Raw genomic sequence first — 24713 nt, forward strand, 5'->3', positions numbered from 1 at the left:
TTTTTTTTTGGTATTATTTGGTGGTAAGATCTATTCCTCAGTTGGATGCAGCAAGAATAATGTGGAATGTAAGAAAAAGCGCTAGGTTTTATGTCACTTGTAGAAGCAGATGTTAAGGATCGAGTTTGCTGTAACTGATTTTTTTCAGATATTTTACTGCGTGTGTCAGAACACAACTGTAGAGAAGGCAGCAAACACTTCATTCACTTATATTAAGGAGGTCCACCTCGGCTCCTTTCTTGGCTAAATGCTCATCAGGTTCTGGTAATTCTTATCATCACTTTTCACAAGTAATAAATGCATATTATATCATTTTGCTCCAGGCCTTCAATCAGCATCAGAGCAAGGACATCATATATAGAAGGCCAGGCTCACACTTGGAGGAAAAACTGTTATGGGAGACAAAGCAGAAAATTACAGCCAAGTATTCTCCACTTTTTTGAAGTGAGGACAATTTAAATAATAAAGAAAACCCTCATGCCTCATTATGCTTTTGGTTGTTACTGTTAACTTCATTAAGAAAAGTGAGAAATTCAAAATGGGGACAAACCTGAAGCATAGAGATGCTCTGGCAGCACAGAGGGGGAATGTGCAGTTGGGAAGACACAGCCGGGCATGTTGCTTTAACTACCTTTATTTTTTCCTGTTCTGGAGACAAAGAGTAGAGTTTAGAGTTCCAGTCTACAACGGGAAGTGCTGGAAATCCGATTGTCCAGACATTGTGCCTGAAAGCCCAATCAGCAGTAAACCTTCCATATAAAGTTAATTTCAGTTGTGCTTCCAACAAGTATTAATCTATTTACAATTACTAGTTAAAAAAAGAAAAAGAAAAAAGAAAAAAAAACAAAACACATAGAACTGCTTCAAATTTTGTGTGAGAACATCATCAGCGTTTCAGTTGCAAGATAGCTTAATGTTCTGACAGGCTGCTAGGGAACATAGTTTCGCTGCAACTGCACAGCTTACGGGTTTTGTATGAAATGGCCATCTCAAGGCCAGGGAGAGAAAGCAGCATTGTTCCCGGGCTGTTTTTCACAGGCCTGTATTCATATCTCATCCTTGTTGTTTGCAGGAGAGGCAGATGTGAACCAGAACAATGGGACCTCCACGAAGAGCCCAGCGGTGACAGACTCCAAAGGCGCAGCAGACCCGAAGAATGCCTGGCCCGAGGCCAACCCAGCTGACACGAGCGGTCGCCCCCACTTGATCCGCCTCTTTTCCCGAGATGCCCCAGGAAGAGAAGACAACACCTTCAAAGATCGGCCCTCCGAGTCAGACGAGCTACAGACCATCCAAGAGGACAGTGCAGCAGCTTCAGAGAATTCGGATTTGATGGCTTCGCAAAAACGCTCCTCGTTCCGGCACGGATCAAAAATGGCCTCTGCAAGCACTACAGACCATGCTCGACATGGATCTCCAAGGCACAGAGACTCGGGTCTACTTGACTCGCTGGGCAGATTCTTTGGAGGTGAAAGACACGTTCCCCGGCGGGGCTCGGGCAAGGTGAGCTCTGAGGAATAGAGAACTGCACAGCTACAACAAAATAAAGTACAATTAAAAAGGAAGGGTGGGACTAAAAAGAAGGTGTAACTGCTATAATGCAAGAGTTGATTTAGCCAGCAAGACAGTACTTGCAGTTGTGTCATGTAATGCTTGGCTTTGATCTGAAAACAACAACAAAAAAAAGCATAGATCTGAGAAACATGAGGAGCTATTTCTGGGTCATAACAAGGAGTATTAGAAATCCAGGTGTCTCTAGAAACATTACCGAGAGGAACTTTTATGAACATTTTATGTGGTGCATTCTATGCGTTTGTATGCTGTGCTTTTTAGAGAGAGACATCAGTCTGCTTTTGTGTGTTGTTTTCAAATATTTGCAAACTGGAGCTGGATGAAAGCACTAAATGCAAGACAATGGCTAGATAGTTTGGCACTAATTGTGGGACAGACTTGGAAATAAATGGTGGAAAAAGAACTGTGGCCAGATTCTCAGCCTGCTTGCACAAGGGCATGTTTTAAGGTCAGTTGATAGCATTACAAAATAGTCCAGCTGCTTTTTTATTCTGGTAAGAAGCAAAGACTTGTATTCTAACCATTTCATACTAGGAATTGTGTAACAAAACCATTTCTTTGTTCTGAATAGAAAAACAAGGTATTGATTAAAGGATGCTGCATTCTTTCCTACTCCAGGATTAATCTGCATCCTTTGATAAGTTTGCAGATAATGAGTTCACTGAGTGGCAAAATTTAAGATATCATTTACATAGCAAAGGGTGAAAATAGTCTTGTGTTTGTGTGTTTACACACTACATAAGCATTTGAATGGATCTACTCCTAAAATCTTCATTTTAGCTAAATCTATTGTTTGATGTAGTCGCTCAAAGTGTAAGTATTGCAAAACGTAATGCTCACAGTTGTTGGCTGGCCACGAATTTTTTGGTAACCTTTGACAACCTTTGCTGTCTGTTCAACAGTTCTAACCCACGATGCTTTCTAGGACGGGTCAATACGTGCAGCTTTCCCAAATCAGCCCTCTTGTGGTGTTGCACTGGGGCCTTATACTGCGGTTTACAGCGGGTTTGTGATCACTTCCCTACAGAGCTGTGGCAATGTGTAGAGCACTGGATGGAAAATACTCTGGGACCTTAAGACCAGAACTACCAAAGCTTCTCCCGCTTGGTCACCAGTGTTCTGGTCATGGTGTTGCTCCCCTTAACGAACCGGGGACAGTAGTGCTTGTGATGATAATGCTTACAACAAGGATTTAGCAACTAACTACAGGGATGTTCATACAGCAACTAAAACGTGCAACAAGCAGTTGCTGCGAGAAGGAAGAAAAGCCACTTTTCTTCATCTCACAGCTGTCACAGACTGTTCCCAATGCTGCTGTATTCTGCAACCTGGTTGGCTAGCTCAACTCTTGCTGGTGTATTTGTATACTGTATTACTCACTGAAAAACCATATACAAAATGCTCTTTATACCAAGGAAACAATGCCAAAAACTTAGATTCTGCCTACAGACTATACAGAGGTGTGTACATTCTTGCCTAGCAATAAGACAAACCAACCAATCCACTTTTTAGTAGCGATGACTGAAAAGTGTCTGCAAGTTGTACAGATTTCTGTATTGTGTCCTTTGGGGTGAACATGATTGCTATGATTCCCTTCAGCTCTCTACAATCAATCGTGTGCAAGGGGACAGGATAGCACCTGTCCTATCTCTGTTGCTGTTCAGTGAGCTTATTCTGAGGCACTTAAACGTCTGTAAAAACTGTACAGAATTAGGGGTGATTTGTTTTGTTTTTTTGAAGAACTACTGCATTTAATTTGAGGGTCCTGGCTTACAAATTTTGTCGAGAAGCACAGAGAAGTGTTGTTATTCTGGCAAAAGTCAGTCCCATTAGCACTGCCTTCCAGTGCCAAAGCACCTCTACCCCTGTTTCCCGCAATGATAATATTGATGCATGAAAACATAGCCTAGGAAGCTACATTGTGGGAGAGTTTCAGTGCTGAAAATGTTGAGAATGTGCCACGAATGATTATTTATTTAGCCTTTGAATCAATGCCTTTTGGTTTCTTGTGTCAAGGAAGGCTTGTGCTTTCATTTATTTATGTGTGTGTACACAGAGGAAGGCGAGGGGGCTAATAGTCTTATCTGTACTTAAAACCTAAGTAGGTCTAATTTGCCGAATATTGTAGTGTGAGTAGTGAGACATGCCAAAGGTGGTTGTGGAAGAGCTGAACAAGAAAGAAGTCTGGCAGTTTTCCAAACTCCACTAAGCAAACAGGGCTTTGGTAAATAGGATACCCTGAAAAGCACCTTCAAGGTTGAATTTCAAAGGCTTGACGTAGAAGCATTCCTGGAGCTGCACTGCGTATTTGCTTGCACTCATTGCTGACCAAATTTTGAAGCTTTTTAAAAGCATTTCTGCAGCTGCCTTCCTCACCATCATCCCTTTTCAGCCAACCCCTGTCCCAGTAGGAGCATGTAGCTGAACTACCCACACCAGCAAGCACTGGAATGCAAAGACAACACTTGCTCTTTGTACAAATTTAGGGCTGACATTCAAGCAAAACACATTATAAATTCTTTGTGGAGGCATTTTCATCTTCCAGCCATAGCTGAAAAGTACATAAATGAATAATATTCACTATTGTGTAAGGAAAGGTGGGGTAGGAACAAAGAAGGGACTATTCTGTGGCCTCCTTTTCTCCCATGGAGCAGGTTCTCCCTTATCATGGAATTCTGAAGTTAAATTAAGAGCCCGTGGGAGTCCCATGGGAGTAAATAGAAATAGAAGTACTGGAATGTACAGAAACACTTTCTCCTCTACGGGGCAGTGAATTCATTTGCTATTGTCCCCTCCACCCCCTGCCACATCAAGATTTTGATAGCAGACTCAATCAAAAGCAGCTTGAATTTTGTACTTCCACAATTTTTAAGGTAGAATATTCCAAGCAAAGTTATTTTTGCACTCAGCTTAATTTTAATTGTATTAAAGATGTTAAAAAGGCAAAAGAAAGAAACTGCAGTGCAAACACTTTAAGAAGCATGCAGCACAACAGCATAACTATAAATTACATCCCTTCCAATCTTTATAGATTACATCTGTAAAGTGTTTGTGCAAGTTTATGCTAAAATGATCAAATCTCCCTTATGCCTCTTAGGTATTAGCCTGTATTCAGCTTCAATATGTGCTGAATACTGACTTGTTTCTTTTATGGGAACAACTGCAACTAAATCAGTTGGTTATGCTTTTGTAATTTTTCTTTATGATTTTTTTCCTACTAAAGTCTTAATTACAAAACAAGAACTTTTCTGTCCTGATTTAACAATATTCATTAACATACTAAACACTGCATTTGGAACAAACCAAAAAGCAACAGACTAAAATATTGTGAATGAGAGTAAATAATAGGCCAAAGCGAGACAGTGAAAGATTAAATCCACTTTTCTTCTCTTGTATTAACTTCAGTTTTCTGTGTAATCTTGTAAAGTTGTCCTGTTGCCTGTATGAAGCCTTGCACCTGTGTTTCTTTCCCAAGATACATGTTTGGGTGCAAGGAATATGGGAGGCAGCCACAGAGATTTCCCTTCCTGCAGCCACAAAGTATCCGGAGTCCTTACCCATCTGAGCAGAACCGGGGGGTAGGATCAGCATTTTGGAAACTTCATTTCCAAACCCTACACCAGAGTTAAGCAATGGCTGTGATGGGGATCTACAGAGAGAGTTTTGGTAAAGCTGCAAAGGCAAAAGATTTAGGAACCAGGGTTTCAAATAATAACACAGACCTATGTAATCATCCGAATACCCATACTTCTTTTCTTATTGCACTTGAACTCAATCCACATTTTTTTTCATGCAAGCTTTAATGTATACTACAGCACCATGAAGATGTTGACAAGTAGTTAAAGCAATGCTAGTTGGACTAGTATATGATGTGCTTTGAGTAAATACTGTGATCTTTAATTTCCAGGTCTTGGTTTTCAGGGAGTGGTATTGCTCATGATACACTGGTTTTGTAAAACCTGCTGTGCAAGCAATATGCTTGTAAAAGTTTTTGATATAGTTTATGGTGATTGTAATGATTTTGTTTTAATCTCTTGCTTTATATGTGCTTTGTTTATGTATTCATTAAACTGTTTACATGACAAAACTGGCGTACTAATGATTTAATTTCTTTTAAATACTTTTAATACATTAACAGAAGTCACAACAAACTACTTCATAGTACTTGATGGGATAATGAGATAATTAAAAGAAACTTCACTTTTGTGGAAAGACACACAGTATATTTGACAAATGAAACTTACCTTTTATAAGGAGCTGGCCACACTTGAAATAACTGAAGCTGCTACATCTGCCGTTCTCACGTTCCAGTGACGGGAACTGAATCTGGCTTTTCTTTTTCATAGCAGGTAGTAATGGATGATGAATGACCTAAAAATGAGTCAGTGTGTCAAAACCATCAGTTTCGTTAAAGTTAATTTGATTTGTAAGGTTGGCCTCTGAGCACGTTAGAATTCTTTGTTTAAAGCAAAACAAATACAGAAACTTGCACTAAACAAGCAAGTTATCAACAGGTAAGTACCACATATCACTTGACAAGAAAAGGTTAAGGAACCAACATCATATATGACTCATTTTAACATCTCTTAACACATGTATAGTCCATATATGTTACACATGCTTAACGTTTAACACATTATTTAATGCACTAATCTCTTGCATTTTAAGGAAACATTTTAAGGAAATTACTGCTTGAAACTATATACTTTATAAGAGAAATTTGGAAGTCAAACTAGTTTAGATGAGACGCTGAGAGTGAGCACCAATTCTTGGTATAGCATTAATGATGTTTTGTGTCCAGACTAACTGCAGGTACAGGCAGAGTTCAGTCACAAGTGGAACAAAGCAGTCAGGGTCCACAGATCTGTAGCAGAATTTGAAGGGAAAATCATGATTGGATGGACAGGAAAAACCTATGCACATAACTGCTTTTAGTATATTATTTTTCTCCTTCAAATTTGGAGAAGTATTTAATTATTTGTTCAGGCTAAAATACTAGTAAGTCAACTGAAGCATTTTAAAATTACTGGTTGGGGTCATTCTACAGCAAAAGATTTTCCTTTTTTGTTAAATTTCAAACTGTACCTTCCATTTCAGTGTTTACTAGCTTGTTTCTGGGGACTTCTCTCCACCAGTTGGACATTAAAATGATCTGTTTGAGAAAGAGATAATAGGGCACCCTCAAGAAGACCACTGATAATTTATTTTAGCGCATGGTGACGATACAGGCTTGCTGCTACATTTCCCCTGCACCTTAGCATGGCCACCAGAGAGGTGGCAATGGCAGCTACTGTAGGAACTGGCATTGTTAATTCTGCAGCAGTTCCTCTGGTTTTCAACTGCAAGGTACCACAGCACGGTTGAGGGTAAGGTCTGGCTTTGGTTTTACTATGATAATACACCCAAGAGTTGTTGGGTTTCTTGTGCTTGTTGTTTTAACAAGTGGGAAGGGCAGGGAGGAAACCTGAAACTCAGACACAGGTCAAATGAACATGTTCAAAGTTTAGTATAAGGCTTTTCTCTACCTAATGTTACATTTTCCTCACTATGCTTACTTCTCTATAGCTGAGCCAGATTTACAAATAAATTTCTCTATAGTTAAATCCATTACAGTGTTTTTCTTCTATCATATGTTAAGCTTGATTCCTTGCAAATCATGAGCTGTTATCCTTAGCACTTTTCATCGTACAGTGATTAGAGTGGTTTTTTTTTGTACTTTAGCTATTTTGAGATTGCATAATAAATTCTCCCTGATAGAAAACTGAGGAAAAAAAAAAAAAAAGTTTGTTTTTTCCTGACCTTGTTTTGTATCACCATCATCACACGTCATTAGCACCAAATGCTGGCTTTTGCTTTATGTACTGATGCAAAACATTTTATGTAGTTCCTGAAATGGTGTCTGGTTAGGCATGTACAGTTAGTCATTTCACTTTAAAGCTACTGGGTTCCATCACTGAGCTACACAAAATCTTTCACTACTATTTTTGGGTGCTTTTATTGGACCTTATATGAAGCAATTAAAAAAAAATGCCCAAAGCACTCTGAATTTCTGCTGGAGATGCAGAATGATCCTTAGCACCATTTTGCCTTTCATTCATAATGCATTTACTTTTTCATTTCTGACATTTCATACAATTAACATGCCTTGGAGGCTGTAAAAGCTTCAGGATTTTAGTGTTGTGTTTTTGTGTTGTTTTTTTTCCCTCCCTCCTCATCTTGTAGTAACTACACCATTGGAAATTTTACCACTGATAGTATTTGCTTCAAAGAAATAAGCTATTAACTGTGCCAGGTCTAATTACTTCATAATAGTTGACTCTCCTTACTATTATATGCTCCCTTTTCATTATGCTGATATCAGCAATAATACATGTAACAACCTGCACACAACTTGGGTTTGTCATTTTCTTACCTGTTATAGGCAGAAAAAAAAAAACATTTGGCCAAGCCCTTCAAATATGAGAACTCTTTTAAGGTGGGGGCGTGGATCTTATGCTTGTGTTAGCTACCTAAGAGCTGAAATGAGTATTTTCAGAATTTCTTTTTTTTTTTTTTTTTACTACAGCACCATTTTTACTTCGACTCAGGGCTGTAACATCTTTCCCCTTCAGGGCCATAACCTTTTTCCTTCCTTTGCTTTTTTTTCTGGTCAGTAGCTATGAAGTGGTAGTATATACCTGGCACTTAGAGTTTTGTTTTCCAAATAAACAGCATCATCATATTTATTGCATGAGCTTCTTGGGGGTATGAAAGTACTGGTGATCAGGCCTTTCAAAGGGGTCCCCAAGCAGGGGCAGCACTGAAAATGCACGAGAGACGATGCCCAAGCAGGTCAAAGAGCCTCTACTGTGAAAAATATTTGAATATAATGACTAATCTAAGGTGAGAAATGCTTCGGAAAAAAACAAAGGTAAATGATAGTGTTGTTTTTTGATGACAAAACCCTTTATGAAGTGTCACGACAGCAGAATGAAATAAACATGGAGAGGCCATCATCCTAAAACATTGTCAAGATGCTATTTCTTCATTCTTCCCCCCAATAATTCCTCACTGTCACCTTCTAATCTGTGAACTGCAGTCATCAAGGCCCTAAGGAGTGAGAAGGTTTTGGAGAAATGTGGTTTGAGATCATGGATGATCCCTTACCTTGCTCGATGGAGTGTTCTCCGTTGCTTCCTTCTTCATGCTGTCACATTTGGGTTTCTTGTCAGTCGTCTCTGGTCTTGCCTCCAGTGCTTTTTGTTCCCATCTTTCTACTACAGTGCCTCCTCTTTCTTTTTACCACCTGTATCAAGGCAAGGAGTGTATTACTGATCTGAGCACACGACTGGAAGCCAGCACCTCCCGGACTCTCAGTCCCTCTCTCCCTACCACCCTGCTCTGTCCCTTTGAGCAAGGGTTTTTGTTTCCATCTTACTTTCTGCTCAAAACTAACAGCACCATTACAAAGATGCATGGCTTATCCCTTCTGAAGTGATTAGAAAAGCTTGTTGAGTTAGATAAGCATTTATACCGTCACCTTTGGACCAGCATGTGGGGATGAAGTGAACAGTCCCATCACCTACAGCAACACATCAGTAAGCTGTGAAGAGCCCGGAGGAAACAAGGTCAGCTGTGCTCAGGAGCACAAAGGCCCATGCACAGACACCTCTGAATTCTGAGATGAAGCAAATCCTGTAAAAAAAGCACTTGTCAATTTGACCGGGATTGCTCTACTCAAAGTCTATATAATAAATTTCCTCTTTTTTAAAAGAAAGAAGTAGAACCATTCATTGAAGGGACCTCTCTCTCCACTCCCATCCGAAGACTGTTTGGAAACAGTTCTAACTACAGAAATTCAAAGCTGACTATCCACTCCCTTGTGCTCAGAGAGACTTTGGATGCAGAGTGCCTTTCAAGTGCTAACACAGAATTAGCTGAGTGGCTTACAAATTGCCTCTTGTTCTTTCACCTTGCTCTTCAAACAAACTAGCATGAGCCGTATTTATCACTTAAAGGTGATTTTATTCTGCCGGTGCTGTTGCAAAGTTCTTCATGGGGTTAAGCATTATTTCCTGTAGGCTGTGGAACAGTTTGGTTTTATACAGCAACCTGTAGGTACTTTCTATATCTGTATCAATTTGAAATTTGTAGATTTTGTATGATTTATTATTCATGCACAGTGATCTTGGTGAAGATAACTGTTTTGAAGGCAACCCATTGAAAACCATGAAACCCACTGAACCCACGAAAAACATCCATTGCTTTTCATTCCTATTAATGTCAGAAATGCTTACTAGGCTTGGTTACATTTTAAATCAGCTATTTTTACATGTTTTGGATGCATCTCAATTTTGCCATTACATATGTGATGTTCTTTAGATTTTCACCTCCCCTCCTAAAAGAGGCAACAAAAAATATGTATTAATGATACTGAAAGAGATTTGAAGAACATAAATTCAGTACTCCAAAACCAAAAGATCTTAATGCTATTGTCACTAAAACATGTTATCGACTGATTGGGAATTACAAGTTTTAAGTTTATTTTTACATGTATATGCAATCCCTACTTATATGCAATCCTCTTACAGAGAACAAGAGGTCTTAGAGCTTGTAACACATTTTAAAATCACCCTTAGTAAGTATGAATTGCAAGATCTAACATACTATGTTTATACCAAGCAAAGTCAGACATGTATTTCATAGGATCACTGAAAAATGTTTGCTTCTGCTTAACCACATATTTAACACTCACCATCATATCTGAAGGCAAAATCAAGCGGGACATGTAGAATACTTAACTGCAATTGTTTTAAAGGAAAGCGAATTTAATCTCCAACCATCAAGTTGGATGAATATATCACAAAACAGGATTATTAAACCCAGTGTACAAATGTTCAGACCAAAGGCCCCCATGCTTCATTTATCAAAAATCCCAAGACCCCTCCCTCTAATCTCTGTAGAGTACAGGCAGTAACACCCCTTAGCAATTATAAAGTGCCATGGAAAATACCAAGAGAATTGGTTAGGTCTACTAACCAAAACTGAAGAGCACATCTCAGGTGTCCTCACTGCAATTAGAAACAGAATAATCTTGCACAACAGCCAAAATGATGCCCAAGCAGAATTACATATAGATTCTTCACAGTGCGCCACCAGAAAGAGCTGGAAAACATTTTAAGAATGAATGCCTTGGTGACAGAATAACCATGGGTATTCAGAAATACATCTAAGAGTTCAGTATTTACCTTATTAATCCTTAAACTGTTAATTCCACACTGAAGTTGCAGACTGTGCCCGTGTCCTCAGATCTCCCAGATACAGTCTAAGTATCCAATACTGGCAAACACTGTAAAATAATTAAGATTATTCAGATTAAGGAATCTTTCCTCTATGGATTTTTTGGGTCATATTTAATCCAGGTTGACACAGCTGTCAAACAAAAGCAAACTGGGAGCAGTGGAAAGATGTGTTCTCCTCTGTCCTGTATGTTTTTTGGAAAGCAAGACTGCTTGGTGTTCACTACAAACCATTCGGTTGACCCAGAAATTACACTGGCACAGATGAATCTCTGTTTTAAAATTCACAAACAGTAACCCAAGAGGTCTGAATTCAAGACTATACTTTACAAGTATGTTTCATAACAAATAGATTATGGAAGCCAAGTTTGATTTCATTGGCAGTGCCCTGAAGACCAAAAGTCAGGCAAATTCTCCAAGGGAGCTACAGCACAAGGGGATGTCACTCTTAAAGAGTATTTAAAGACGAATGGTGGTCTCCTGAATGTATTAATGAAACAATCAATGACTCAGTGAGCTCATTCAAAAAAAGTCCAGCTACAAAACAAAACCTCAGTAGCCTAACCTAGCACAATAAACCAGATTTGTCTTCCCTTTCACTCAGCCAAGTATTGCATGAATCCATTCAAATTTAACTTCTAACACTTACAGATATCAGTTATTACTTTTCTGAGGGAAATGGTTCTTGTAAATCATGTATATGAGCAAGTAAAAAAAAAAAAGGGGTTTCAATTCTCTCCATTAGGACTCCAAAACCTGAAAAGAACACTGTGTAGGTGGAAAAGCAAGTCCATTTGCTCATAAATCAAAGGAAAACATATAATCACATGCCACAAACATAGAATATTGAAGATTCTGCCCACAGGTGAAATCTGCTAATCACACAAACAAAAAGCACATTATTTGTGACGTGGGGAAACACCATCTTAAATTCATACAGAACCATCCTTAACGTTTTCAGACTTGCTGCTGCCTGATAGCAATCCATAGAACACTTGCTACCGCCTGCTGGCAATCCACAGCCCATTGCAGAATTGCAGGCTACTCCCATGCAAAAACTAATTTAATTTTATTCCACTTCGTGTACTGTCAGAGTTTCATGGATAGACAGCAACATGCTACTAGGACAGGAATTGTCACCTGCGACACTGCCAAAGGAGAAGTGCACCAGAACACAAATCAGGACACTTATTATAAGGACAATGCACCCAACCAGTTTCAGAGGCAAAGCAATGCTTTCTTTAAATATAGATTTAAAAGGCAAAACATGGCAGAAGTATCTTGGTTCTAAACATGCAAACATGTTGATACCTTTCTTCCTCGTGATGGCAACCTGGGGTATTTTGGCAATGCTGGGACTAGCTGCAGGATGGAAACTGCTGCAGAAGCACGGGCAGGACTGCCTGCCTGGCACCATGGAAATCCCAGTGACCCAATAAAGTTCAGAATTCCTGCTTTTTAAACAGTAAATCTCTAGATATCATCAGCATGCAAAAAATGCTGATAAATACCCGTTGAACTTCTCTGCATCTGCTTGTTTTTGTCCTAAGGAAATGAATCTCCTAAACAATCTGACATTCATTTCTCTTAAGGAACACACAACTTAAAAGGCACCGCTCATGGACACTTCTGACTTTCATTTCAGAGGATCCAACATAGGATAAAGACATTTCATTTACACAGAGTCACAAGATCTGCCTCCACCCATTTAAGATAGATCTTCCATTCAGTAGCTTTGAGCAGTAACATTAGGTAGCTCTGTGGGACCTTTTATCCATGGATCTAAGCACATGGAAATAAATCTCTGCCTCAAGATATGACTGCTGAGAACTGGCTACACAGGCAGGGCAGGGTTGCTCTGAAAGCTGCAGATGTCACTAGACAATCAAAGCCCAAAAACATTCTTCCAACCTTTGAAACTCTGTTCTATAGATGCTAACTTATTTCTCAAAATTCACCAAACCGTTCACAAGTCAGGAGTCCTGCTCCGACAATAAGTTTTTTCCTTGGCAAATTGATCAATGTTTTTCCTATATGTGATGAAAATAAAGTGTATTTTAAATAACTACTCATATTATTATATAGTCAAATGTCCATTCAGTTTGGACAACTAAGTGCTTATGTGAGTGGTTGTCTCACTACATATTTATATGTCATATTTAGAAGCCAAAAAAATATTTTATTATCCACCTGGTGCATATAATGTCACTGTATTTGCATGGAATTCATTATACTGAGAGAACCATTGCGGCACGAACGTTATTTTAATTCTCTCCTACCTTCTCTGTTCCCTACTGCATACGCTTAAGAACTTTTGTGCTCAACGTGAGGCACTGTGGCTCTACACTTACACTGATGGACGGACAAGTCATCATTTGGGACAGTCACACATAACAGTTTTTTAAACTTAGTCATACTGCATCTATATAACAACAATTTTTTACTTTTTTTTTAAAAATGTTATTTTCACCACAGCAGATGTGCCATGCTCTAAGCACCTGTCAAGGCATTCACTCTTTGCAATGTTATTTGTGTCCTTATGCCTTCTCTTAGTGGACTTTTCTGTATTGCTACAGGAGCACCACTGAAAATTGAAAGAATTGTCAGTCTCATTTAATTCCTTCATTCTAAAAACAGTTGCTCTTGCAGTTCACCAGTGCTATGCAGTCACTGAAAACTGAGAAAATGAGTTGTTGTTTTTTTTTTGTTTGTTTTTTTTGTTGTTGTTTCGTTTTTTGTTTTTTTTCTGGATTTGCTCTCACAAATGATCCAGCATCTCCTCTCCTCAGGTTTCCTTTTCTAAAATTACATTCTATGAGCCTACTTCGAAGGAAGGAAATTTTTAAAGTTTCTGCTACCAGAACTGTCCCATAACAGATTTAGTTCCACATTGGGTTCTAACATTAAAAACATGTACACCTATATCTATATGCATATATAGATACGCACATACATACACCTATATATACACACGCATAACATATATATGCATACACACATGCACATACAGTGCACTTGCCATTGTATTAAAGAGTTGTTCCTTCGCAGCACTGCCAAGTTTAGATCGCAGTCCCTGCAGACTGCTGAGGCATTTTCCTCCTTTGTTCTCTGCTGGTGAAGACGAGTTTTCCCTTCTCACGCTTCCAGCTGTCCTTCCCTCCTCGCTGACTTGGCACTCTGCCTATTCTGCTTTGCAGGATATACACGCAGCCAGGGCCAGCCACGTAGGGTCCATCCCCCAGAGATCTCAGCACGGCCGGCCTGGTGATGACAACCCCGTAGTCCACTTCTTCAAGAACATTGTAAGTCTCATCTCTTCTCGTTATGCACTAAAATGAGAGACTTTCTTCGTGATCCATCAGTAACCAAATAACCCACAATCGTTTGCCTCTGTGTGGAAACTCATGAGTTGTTTCGTGCTTTAGAGCTAACTGTGCAATCTGATACAAATCTAATTTAACTGGAAACGCAAACACCACTGAAATGCTACAAAAAAGTGGGTGAGCCCTCGGTCAGCACAGCCAAATTCCAACAACAGTGATTGCAACTATACAACTTCACCATTCACAAGGTTTGTGCTGGTGTGTTTGGCATTGGGTGTCTTTAGGCATGCCTTTTGTTTAAAAACAGCTATGGCAATAAAGTGTACAACAAAATTAAACAAGAATTAACACCATGGTCTAGTATCTCAGATAATAGGCAAAAGGCTTGATGGTTACCTACATTTATTGTTGCCATGGTTTTATAATTCTGTTTTGTGTTGGTTTTTAGGTCTCACCCCGCACCCCTCCTCCAATGCAAGCAAAGGTGAGTGTTTGCAGGGCCTCGTGCAACGACCAAGATTTTTTGTACCCTCGTTTATGCCAATTCAGCTGTTGACCTCATTCATTTTCTCTATCCGTATTAAATTAAAATCAGGAGCTATCTAAAGGAATATCTCAAGCAAGGGACTAAGACTGAAAAGCCATGGTTCTCTTCCTAATGCACTGGCTGATTTCCTGCACGGCACTGAGCCAAGTGCAGTCCCACACAGGGATCTTTGCAGCCCAATTCTGTTGGCATTGCATTGAGTAACATACAAGATGCCCAACAATGGGTAATGCTTTCAGACAAGTCTCCCCCCCAGGAGCTGTCCCTACATGTACTAAGCTCCAACGGCTCCTGAAGTAGCCAGCCCTGACAAACCATGGCTTGTGATGGAAGCTCCTCTAATTTTGATTGAGAATTTTGCCTTTTTCATTTTTATGTAATGACAGTACATAGACTGCTGATTTCAACTGATGCTTTGTTATCCTGCCAGTATTTCGTTATCTTTACTGCATTTCCATCACCATCTGTGCATCACACATGCAGATGTTATATTCCACAGTGATCAACATGCCATTGTTTCTGTTTCTTACATGTACAGGGAAGAGGATTATCCCTCACCAGATTTAGCTGGGTAGGTGATGAACGCGCTTGCAGTAAAAGCCATTTTATTTACCAGGCCAAAGCATATCTTGCTCCACTGCCTCAAGCTGCTGCAGCAACGTGATAATTTTGTTTTGTCTCAATTTTGCTATTTTGCTTTTCCTGCCCCACTTTCCTCCCTCCTCCCACAGCACTTTAAGACGGTAATCACGCCGCTTGCTCTTACCCAACAACTTCACAGCCTTGCAGCGGTAACTTCGTTTGCTTTAGCACAACGGGAGCAAAACCCACTGCATGGCAAAGCTCTCCCCCTTTAAAGATTCCCGGACGACTCATCTGCTGTATTTCTCTTTTCACGGGAATGACGAAAATACAAGGGTGGGGCTGGGACAAGACGGGAAGCTGCCTCACAGTTCCAGCTGTTCTTACACAGCAAACCCTGCAAAACTAACACTGTCACTAATTCAAGTATTTTGTCTTACCTTTCCTCACAACCCTTTTCAGTAAGGAGAGACCTGACTAAACAGCTATTAGACAAGTTCTTCCTACAGTCATCACAGCTAATTCAATTCTACTTCTCTACCACAGGTTTGGTTTTGTTAGGAGAGGAACGTGTACATTTTAAGACGAAACACATTAAAGCCTTCATGCTGTCAACCATTTCTTTCACCATCAGTAGACCACCAGTTTACTTGATGCGTTAGCCATACCAGATCTTGTAAAACTGCAAACTTTTTAAGTTTTGCCATGCAGGTTAACATCCTGAGCATCCATTTTTGATCATTAATTCTTCTTTTACAGATTGGTGCTTCCCTCAGATTTAAGCATATTCTGATAATCTCCTAATATTTTCCTTCATCCTGGCTTGCTACTTAAAAGGTTATTTTATTCCAACACCTTTACGGTTCTCGTTCAAGTATTGCATTTCAGCCATGGCAAAGAAAGATTAAACGTGAACAGATGTCAATTTCTATATGTTAATTTGCAATACATATGAAAATTTTTCTTTGCAGGGTGGTGAAGGACACAAGCCAGGATACGGAGGAAGCGGAAAATTCTATGAGCATAAATCTGCTCACAAGGGACACAAGGGATCCTATCATGAGGGCCAGGGCACTCTTTCCAAAATCTTTAAACTGGTAAAGTACAATTGAATTTACTATAAGTATGAAAAATTGAGTCCAGGAAAAAGAGAAGCCAGTCCTCTCCAGAACCTGACATATTTGAAACTGCCACATTTCCTTAAAGCTTCTGAAGGAGCTAGGTATTCATGGGTAAAACAGAAGGTTATCTCATGGCCTAGTAAATATAGGATAGGAAACAAAGGTAGAAACACACTCCCAGTTACCACCAGGAAAGAAGGTAAGTCCACAAAGCCACACAAAGAGCTGCACCAGGATCTGTTATTAAGGAACTCACAGCTGATCTGAAACTCAGAAGGTAATTAAAGTGACAATTTCTCAGCAGCAGCAGGCTTTATGTAGAGTAGTGAAAACAAAAGCCCACTGATACTCTGTAGAATGAAGTCTAGGGCATAGTTTCACAAATACTTGGTACAGAACAGCTTGGGCAGTTCCTGCTTGTTCCCACCCCAGGTGTGAGAGCTCCTACAATGTTGGCAGAGGGACTTATAAAACCACATATGCAAATTAGAAAACCGTCATATTAAAAATAAACACTTCATCAAGATCATCTTTAATCTGGCCAATTCATTACTTTGAGACACCACGCAGCACCCTCTGGTGCTAATAAATTAAAACAGAGCAGGAAAAATGTCAGGCATGAGGATTTACAGGTGCTGATCAAGCTACCAATGGAAATAGCAATTGAATTGCAGTTTAAGTTAGAAAAATAAATAAATAGACATATATATACATACATATATATATATATATATATATATATATATATATATATATATATATATATGCAAGGAAGATATATGGGGAAAAGCCTAATCCTAGATGTATCATTAAAAAAACAGTTAGAGGCCTCAACTCAACTTATTAATTCGGATGCTTAACATATGCAAAAAGAAATACATTTGTCACAAAACATCCAATTCAGCTTTGGAACTTACCATCACAGATGTGGATGCCAGCAGTATGTAATATATAACTGTAAAAACACAGGGAAAAGAAGTACAAAATAAAATACATAGATTATTAAGATTACAATTTCATGAAATAAATTTCATTATTTCTAGATGTTGGAAGCCACAATGAACTCATTTAGCTATTTTTGTAGCTAACATTCCCAATTCCCAAAACAGAGAGATACCAATCCATTGCTTACTTTAAAGTAAACAAACAACCACAAACAGTTGAGTCTTATTTTTACCTCTGTAAATCTCCTAAAGAAATATTCTTACTACGTAAGTTTCTATCTGGCACAAGTCTAGAGCATGGCAGCAGAACATAGCCCAGATTTTTTTTACATTCTGTGTTAGGTAAAAGACACATGACAAGCACATCATACACACTGCTTTAACCACAACTGTGTTTTGCCTCAGAGAGGTAGTAAAGCACTCTCTGGTAACAAATCGTTATACACTATTCTCACATGATGAACATGATCAACAGCAAAAGGTCTGAGGTACCATTAGCAGAGCTGATCATCTCAAACTGTCCAACAGAATGCATGACAAAACCTTCACCTGTAGCAAAATATACATTTTTCTCTCTTACATGGCTTAAGGCATGTCTCATTGTAAAGCTGCCTTTCAAACGCAAGCAGCCTCAAGTGAGAGCTGGAAAATTTCAAGGAGGTAGTACAAATTCTTCTGTTGCAGTTTGATAGGAAAAGGTACCCAGTCAGCTTTATCTTATATTGAAATAAACGACTTAAAGAAAGAAATGCCAAACCTTCTAGCTTCGATCACCTTTGCCATAAAACTGCTGTAGGGCTTTAAAATTTATGAGTTGTCACAAATGTACTCAAAGACCGAGAATTACCACAGAATCACAGAATGGTTTGGGCTGGAAGGGACCTCAAAGCCCTCCCAGTTCCATTCCCCTGCCATGGGGCAGGGACACCTCCCACCAGACCAGGCTGCCCAAAGCCCCATCCAGCCTGGCCTTGAACACCTCCAGGGATGGGGCATCCACAGCTTCTCTGGGCAAATCTTTTTTCCTATTTTGATGCTTTCTTATTTGTAAGAATAGGTCAGGTTTCAGCCCTTCATCTCTTTTTATTTTTTTTCCTGTACTTGTATCGTAGTCTTCCCTAGAAGACGGATGTTGATAAAACTGCATACATTTAAAAACTTACATAAGCACTTACACCAATAAATTGATTACATTTCAACTTGTATGCAAGGTCTGGATTTGTGGTGGTTTTTTGTTTGTTTGTTTGTTTGTTTTTAATATATACAGATTAGGGGCTATCCATAAAGAGGCAGTAGTCTCCCTCTCCTTGGAGTGACAAGAGGGGATGAAAATGAAACACGTTAAGATGTCCAAATAAATAAATTGCTTTCATAAGCAAGGTCTGAATAAGAACACTCATTTACAAATGATTCATGAGAGACTGCCTAGCCCTGTATAAGAAATTTAATGAGAAGAAATTAACCCTATGCGAAAATATATGAAAAGCAATCATCTCTTTCAAGTGAAAATTCAAATAAGATTTAAAAATATACTAGAGGTCACTGCAAAGCCATTATAATTATCACTAGATATTTATAATTTTATTGCATTAGGGAATGATTGCTTTTAAATGCACAGCCCTAAATATCCAGTACCTTTTAATTTCACTTTCCTCTTCCTTCCACAGGGAGGCTCTGGCTCCCGACCTGGATCGCGGTCTGGTTCACCAGTTGCGAGGCGCTGAAGCTCTAAGATGCCACTCAAGGATCACGTACTCTGCTTCATAATGTAACAGCCTTAAAATTAATAACAACTGCGAGAATTACCTAGTTAGATGCAATCCATTACTTAATGCCAATTAGGTTCTGCATGCAGTAGGTTACAAAAACTTCTATTGGCAATCCCTGACCAACAGTTGAATGAAAGGAACACACAGAGTAGCTTTACTAGAAGTTTTCCCTATTTTTATGTAAAGTAACAAGATCTCTTGACTTTACTCATTCTTCTTCAGGATGCCCTAACTGTACGCTGGACTTCATTATTTCTCCCGTGCCCTTAATTTGAGCTCAAGTCTTCTGGTTTCATTTTATTGAACATCAGAATTGCAAATAAAGAGCTAACATCTTGAATACTGAGCACTGCTGTTAACGAATTTCTGAGACACTGCTGTAAAGAAAAAAAAAATCCACTTTGTGCAGAAGTTGTAAGGACTGTTTATCCAAATACGTTTTTTTAATTTGGGATTTTTGTTTGGTTTTTGTTTTGTTTTAATCTTCCTTCTCTCACTCACAGAATAATTTATTTTCATAACAGGATTAGGCAGTCATGGAAAGGTTTACCAAACATTGGGAGTTCAAGGTATGTGAAATGTGGGAGGGGGCAGATGTTGTAGAATCAATATGATGCAGAGCAGCTGTAATAAGGAAATGCTTTCCATACCAAAAATTGCTCGTCGCATCCAAACCATTAGAATTAAGAGCAGATGAGGGAGAGAAAGAGGATTTCAAATTTGAGTTAGACTAATGTTAAGAAACAAGGGATATTCCCAGCAACGAAACATCTAAGATTGCACATGTGACCGACCACTGGACGTCACTGTTGCTCCACGCGAACTCTGCTGCAGCAGCATTAACTTTGCAGTAAAATAAGTAAGTAAATAAACGTATACATAAATAAGTCTAATTTCTGAAAGAGAGCCCTTCAGTACTGGTATCTCAGATAGTCCTGCACATCTTATGATAGAATTTCAAACCTAGGTCTTGGTATTGCAGCAGTGTTGGGTTTGGTTGGCTCAGCTTTTGCCTGAATAACACCTGGATGCCTGTTTGGGGCAGTGCACCAAAGCCAACTCATAGTAAAACTACTGTGAACGTTTAACTGTTGTACTGTAGTTGCCTGATAGAAATAAATTATAGCCGAGTTAGATTTAGGTATTAATTGTTCAAAAGTAACTAAAATGAATGTGTGGCAATGGTATTTCCAGCCACATAGAGAAATACAAGGCTCTTCTGAATTGCACTGTTTTATTACTTAAACTTACCATTCCTTCAAGCTATCGTCTAAGTGTCTTAATTAATTCTTCTTTTCTATTTTAGTTTTAGCCTATGTGTTGTAGACTACAGTTAATGCTTCCCAGGTTGAAACTGCATCTATAGTAAGTGCCCAGTAAAAGTCACCTATAAACGTGTATGTTAATTCCATTTCACATCTAGATCTATTTTAGGTTTCTATTCAGCGTATATTAATATAAAGCAGTGGAAGATGAGAGGATAGAAAATACATAGAGATTAAAGAAAACAAAACCACCAAAACTATTGAGTACACATGCGTTACATCTTCTGTTACCTGCATTGTTTGCTATGTGTATTTTTCTATTGTAGCTTCGTTCAGATGTATACTCCGCAACGTAATAGTTGATTTAATTTGAACACATATTGTTCTTATAGGAACAAAGCTTTTAAAAATATTCAGTATCGAAATAAAGTAATCAACTTGTAATGAAACTTGGACCAATTCTTGTCTTTTATAACATCCATTGTGTACACAACAGTATTATTTTCCCTGAAGTTTATTAAGAATTAAGAGACTGGAAAATGACATTTTGGGCAGGACTCCCTTGCCTGTTCACAGGCTTCTAGTGACATTGCCGGTGACTTAACGTGGCCCACACAGCTGACAAATATGACACAGGATTTATAGATCAGCGTCTCTGCAGTGGTAGCTAAAGGCCAGGGGGTTATTGCAAGGCATAAAATGCCTACGTATAGGCAATAAAATCCTGCCCTTCATAGACAAGTACAACACAAAGCACCTTTATTGAACAGAGCATGCAAAAACTCAATTTAATTTTTCAAGAATTCGTCAAAAATGGTAAAGAATATTTAAGGTAAAAAATGTGAGAGAAATCTTTTGGAATACTGCACCGTGCAACTACAGATCTTAGCTAAAGCTTCTTCCTTTCTGTCACCACTCTCCTCCTCCTCAGTAACTTTTTTTTTTCAGAGTCTAGAAGTGTCTTTTTTTTGTTTACTTCATATAGAAAAGGCACAGTAATTTAAAACAATATTTTACCAACACAATTCTTGTGAGACTAAAACTTAGAGTGAAATCTTTCTTTGTAATTACTTAATAGTAGCTTTGCTGACAAAACAGCAATTTATATGGCTATGCGACTAATGAAAAAAAGATTTTTCTGATAATAATGGACAACCAACGCTAGGAGTTTGTCATTTCTTGTGCTGAGGGAATGGACATTAAAACATAAACCAAAAGCAATTCTTCAGCAGACACATGCCAAAAGGCCTGAGGCAAGCAGAAACCTACTACTGCAACAAACCAGAAAGAACAGAGGCATTCCTAAGCCCTGTTTTGCCTTACCCACTACACAGTCTGACTCTTCAGCAAGGTCCCTGAATAAGGGTTCAGGGTTCTTTCCAGTTCCTGAACAAAATGCATCTGCTTTGGATTTTCAAGAGCATTATTAACATATTTGTTCCAGTGCCTGTATATGTACTGAACATCAGATACATTGCTCTGAAAGCTTCCAGTTCAATCTCACCAAGTAATGTGTGCTATGAAAACCTCTCTATCAGGATATTCGAGAGTGGATTCCTGAAGTTCACCGGCAAGGAGGTGGGGTGGTGGTGGGGCAAGCACACAAAATACCGTGGTACAGAAATGTTTTTAGGAAGCCTATTTACTGTAACTGTCAGGACTGCAAGAGCTAAAGGAGAAGCAAACTGAATTCAGGAAAAGTGTCAGGTGACTACATAACTCGTGCTATTGATTTGTCACTTCCAAGACTTGCAATACACACTCGTTGCCTCTTGTTGAGAAAACACTTTGAGAAGTGATCATTTTAAAACTGCATCCTTTTACTCATGAGATCTGTTTTTAGCCCAATCTCATCTCTTGTTTCCAACCACTACCACTTCTGACTTGCTGCAAAGCAACCAGAGGCAGAGTAGGCAATGCTTTCATACGTTTAAGAATCCTCCTGCCAGTATGAAGGATGGAATTACATCTGGACATAACCACATGCAAATAATTTTCTGTCGAAGTATATTCGGCCACCTCTGGACACCATTATCACATATGCAACAAATCAAGTCCAGCAAACCTTGCTGTGCATATACACTATTCTCTGAAAGAGCAGAAGTGTTTTATACATGGCGTGTATCACACAGCCCATTTACACAACTCTGGGCTGTGTAACTTCAAAATCTATCTTATTATAGGTAAATAGGGGGCCGTGTGAAGGGGTGAATATGCCTTCAGACAACAATTGTAAAATGTCCTTAAACAGCTGGAACACTAATGCTGTCTGGAAGGAAAGACACTGCTAGAAGACTTCTTTAAATATGAGAGGGGCACACTTCTATTAAAACAGTTTTCAGTTTCCTAGAAACCCGAGTAAAATGCTGAAAAAAATACACAAAGCAGAATTTGGAAAAAAGTAATATTATTTAACATGTTTTTGAATTAAATATTCCACATAACAAAAGTGTTATTTTCATGTCACCAACTATATTACTTATATACATATGCCAAAGAGTTAACAAAAGATTTGAGATGCCCTATCAAAAACAACAGTGATTTCTTGATTCAGCAATCCGAAATAACTAGTTTGTATCATAGACAAAGTATAGACAATATTTACAAAAAAGGGCTTTCTGGATTTGAGAGCAATTATCTTTCAGAAAGTAAATTAAAATCCAGCTCTGTATTATAGTACAATGAATCCACCACTGATCTAGAAGTACTTGCAGCAAAATGAAAAGATGAACTTCCTGCAAATGGGATTAGTATTTACAAAATATACTGATCAGCCACACAGAGGCTCATATAACTTTAAATATATATATATACAAGCACACATATATATATATCTATATATATGTAACATATAAATAAAACTCAAAAGAACAAGGTAAAAATAAGAAAAAAGCTTCTGTCTTTGGAATGTCTAAAAGATGACTATGTTTTTACTCCAGTGTTTCTTTGCTATGAATATACTTAAGAAGTGGCACCTGTCAAAGCATTACTTAGGTAGTTTTGCTGAAACAATGACTTCAACAACAGCATATGAAAGTAACAAGTTCCCAAATTCACAAAGAAAACAATGAGGAATTTACAGATTTAAAATAACCATTTACAGCACTGGGGAATTTTGTATAATATAGGTGACCTAATGTGCAACTCACTTTGACTGTCGCTAACAGAGAACTGCATGTTTAATTCCCAAATTTAGTGTAAGGCTGTGCTTTCCACAGATGCTGGGATATGTACCTGCTAATCCAATACAGCAAACATAAAAGAGGATTTCTTTGTAACCTCTTCTAGTTTGAATTTTCTTTAAATAATTATTGCTGAGTTTAAAATCTCAGGCATTTTAATGTAAAATCTAACAACAAACTGAACTGCCCCTGTGGTTGGAATGGAAATGAACATGTGCCCTCTGAAGAGCGTAACTCAAGAAAAGCCATAAATTTATGGCAATTTATTTTTTTTTTCCAATTCTCAAAATGGTTAAAACAGAAATATAGCATTTTCCCGTGCCTTGTAAAAAACAAAGATCTAATTTATACTGCATGCATCTACTTTGTAACATTGTTTCCAAACTCAATTATTTCTTTAAACAAGAGGAAAAAAAAATGAAGCTAACAGCTTCATAGCTTCCCCATGAAGTTAAGTTATTCTTCATCTCCTTTAAAAATGGGAATCGTTCTACTCTGGTATGAAGTTCCAGTTTATTTTTCAAATAGATATACTGGCTGTGAATTAGAAGATGAAACTGTATACAGTATTACCTGAGTTCATTGATTCACAGACAACTTGCACAGATTAAGTGATGTTTTACCAATATTCTTCAACAAGCTTAAAAAAAGACAATGATTCTTTTAGGTAATTTTTGTAAATAATTAAAAAACCTATAATATATTATTCTATTGTTAATATTTCCAATGCTTGAAGCCTCAACTGTAAAATCCAACTTTTTCTTCTCTGAAAACTTGTTTATAGAGAAATTCAAGTCCCAAAAACATTTTTAGCTTTCAGATTTTAAGTTGTCATCGAAAAACACTGCCTATACTTTGCCATTCATTTGAAGATTCTTGTACCACTTCTTCTAAATTCAGAGCACGACTAATATCTTCCCCTTCTTGTTCTTGATTGCTAGCAGGTTCTTGTACAGGACCTTCCAAAAAAAATAAATAAAATAAGTATGATTGGATGTGTAGTTAAGAAAAATCAAAATATCTTTCTTAAAAAATCACAAAATATAATTGTTTTCCTATTAGAGTTTTTGAACTTCCTACTTCTGCAATGTAGAGCTCCACATAAAAAGCAGGAACCAGAAGTGCTAACC

General features: G+C 38.3%; 2 protein-coding genes across 13 annotated transcripts in view; one reads left to right on the forward strand and one right to left on the reverse strand.

The window, feature by feature from the left end:
- Window positions 1-20850, forward strand: part of MBP (myelin basic protein) — a 111186-nt gene extending 90336 nt beyond the window's left edge. For 5 of the 6 annotated variants that reach the window (XM_068671331.1, XM_068671336.1, XM_068671332.1 and 2 more), the window contains exons 4-9: window positions 1073-1503; window positions 14048-14152; window positions 14622-14657; window positions 15259-15291; window positions 16274-16399; window positions 19035-20850. In XM_068671331.1, the coding sequence (XP_068527432.1) occupies window positions 1073-1503; window positions 14048-14152; window positions 14622-14657; window positions 15259-15291; window positions 16274-16399; window positions 19035-19091 (788 nt within the window). In that variant the 3' untranslated portion in view covers window positions 19092-20850. The remainder of the gene's footprint in view (window positions 1-1072; window positions 1504-14047; window positions 14153-14621; window positions 14658-15258; window positions 15292-16273; window positions 16400-19034) is intronic. The other variant, XM_068671337.1, reaches the window with a different exon arrangement.
- A 1941-nt stretch (window positions 20851-22791) lies between these two features.
- Window positions 22792-24713, reverse strand: part of ZNF236 (zinc finger protein 236) — a 69445-nt gene continuing 67523 nt past the window's right edge. For all 7 annotated transcript variants that reach the window (XM_068671327.1, XM_068671326.1, XM_068671324.1 and 4 more), the window contains one exon: window positions 22792-24542. In XM_068671327.1, the coding sequence (XP_068527428.1) occupies window positions 24415-24542 (128 nt within the window). In that variant the 3' untranslated portion in view covers window positions 22792-24414. The remainder of the gene's footprint in view (window positions 24543-24713) is intronic.

This window comes from Anas acuta, chromosome 2 (assembly GCF_963932015.1).
Source record: "Anas acuta chromosome 2, bAnaAcu1.1, whole genome shotgun sequence".
Lineage (NCBI taxonomy): Eukaryota > Metazoa > Chordata > Aves > Anseriformes > Anatidae > Anas > Anas acuta.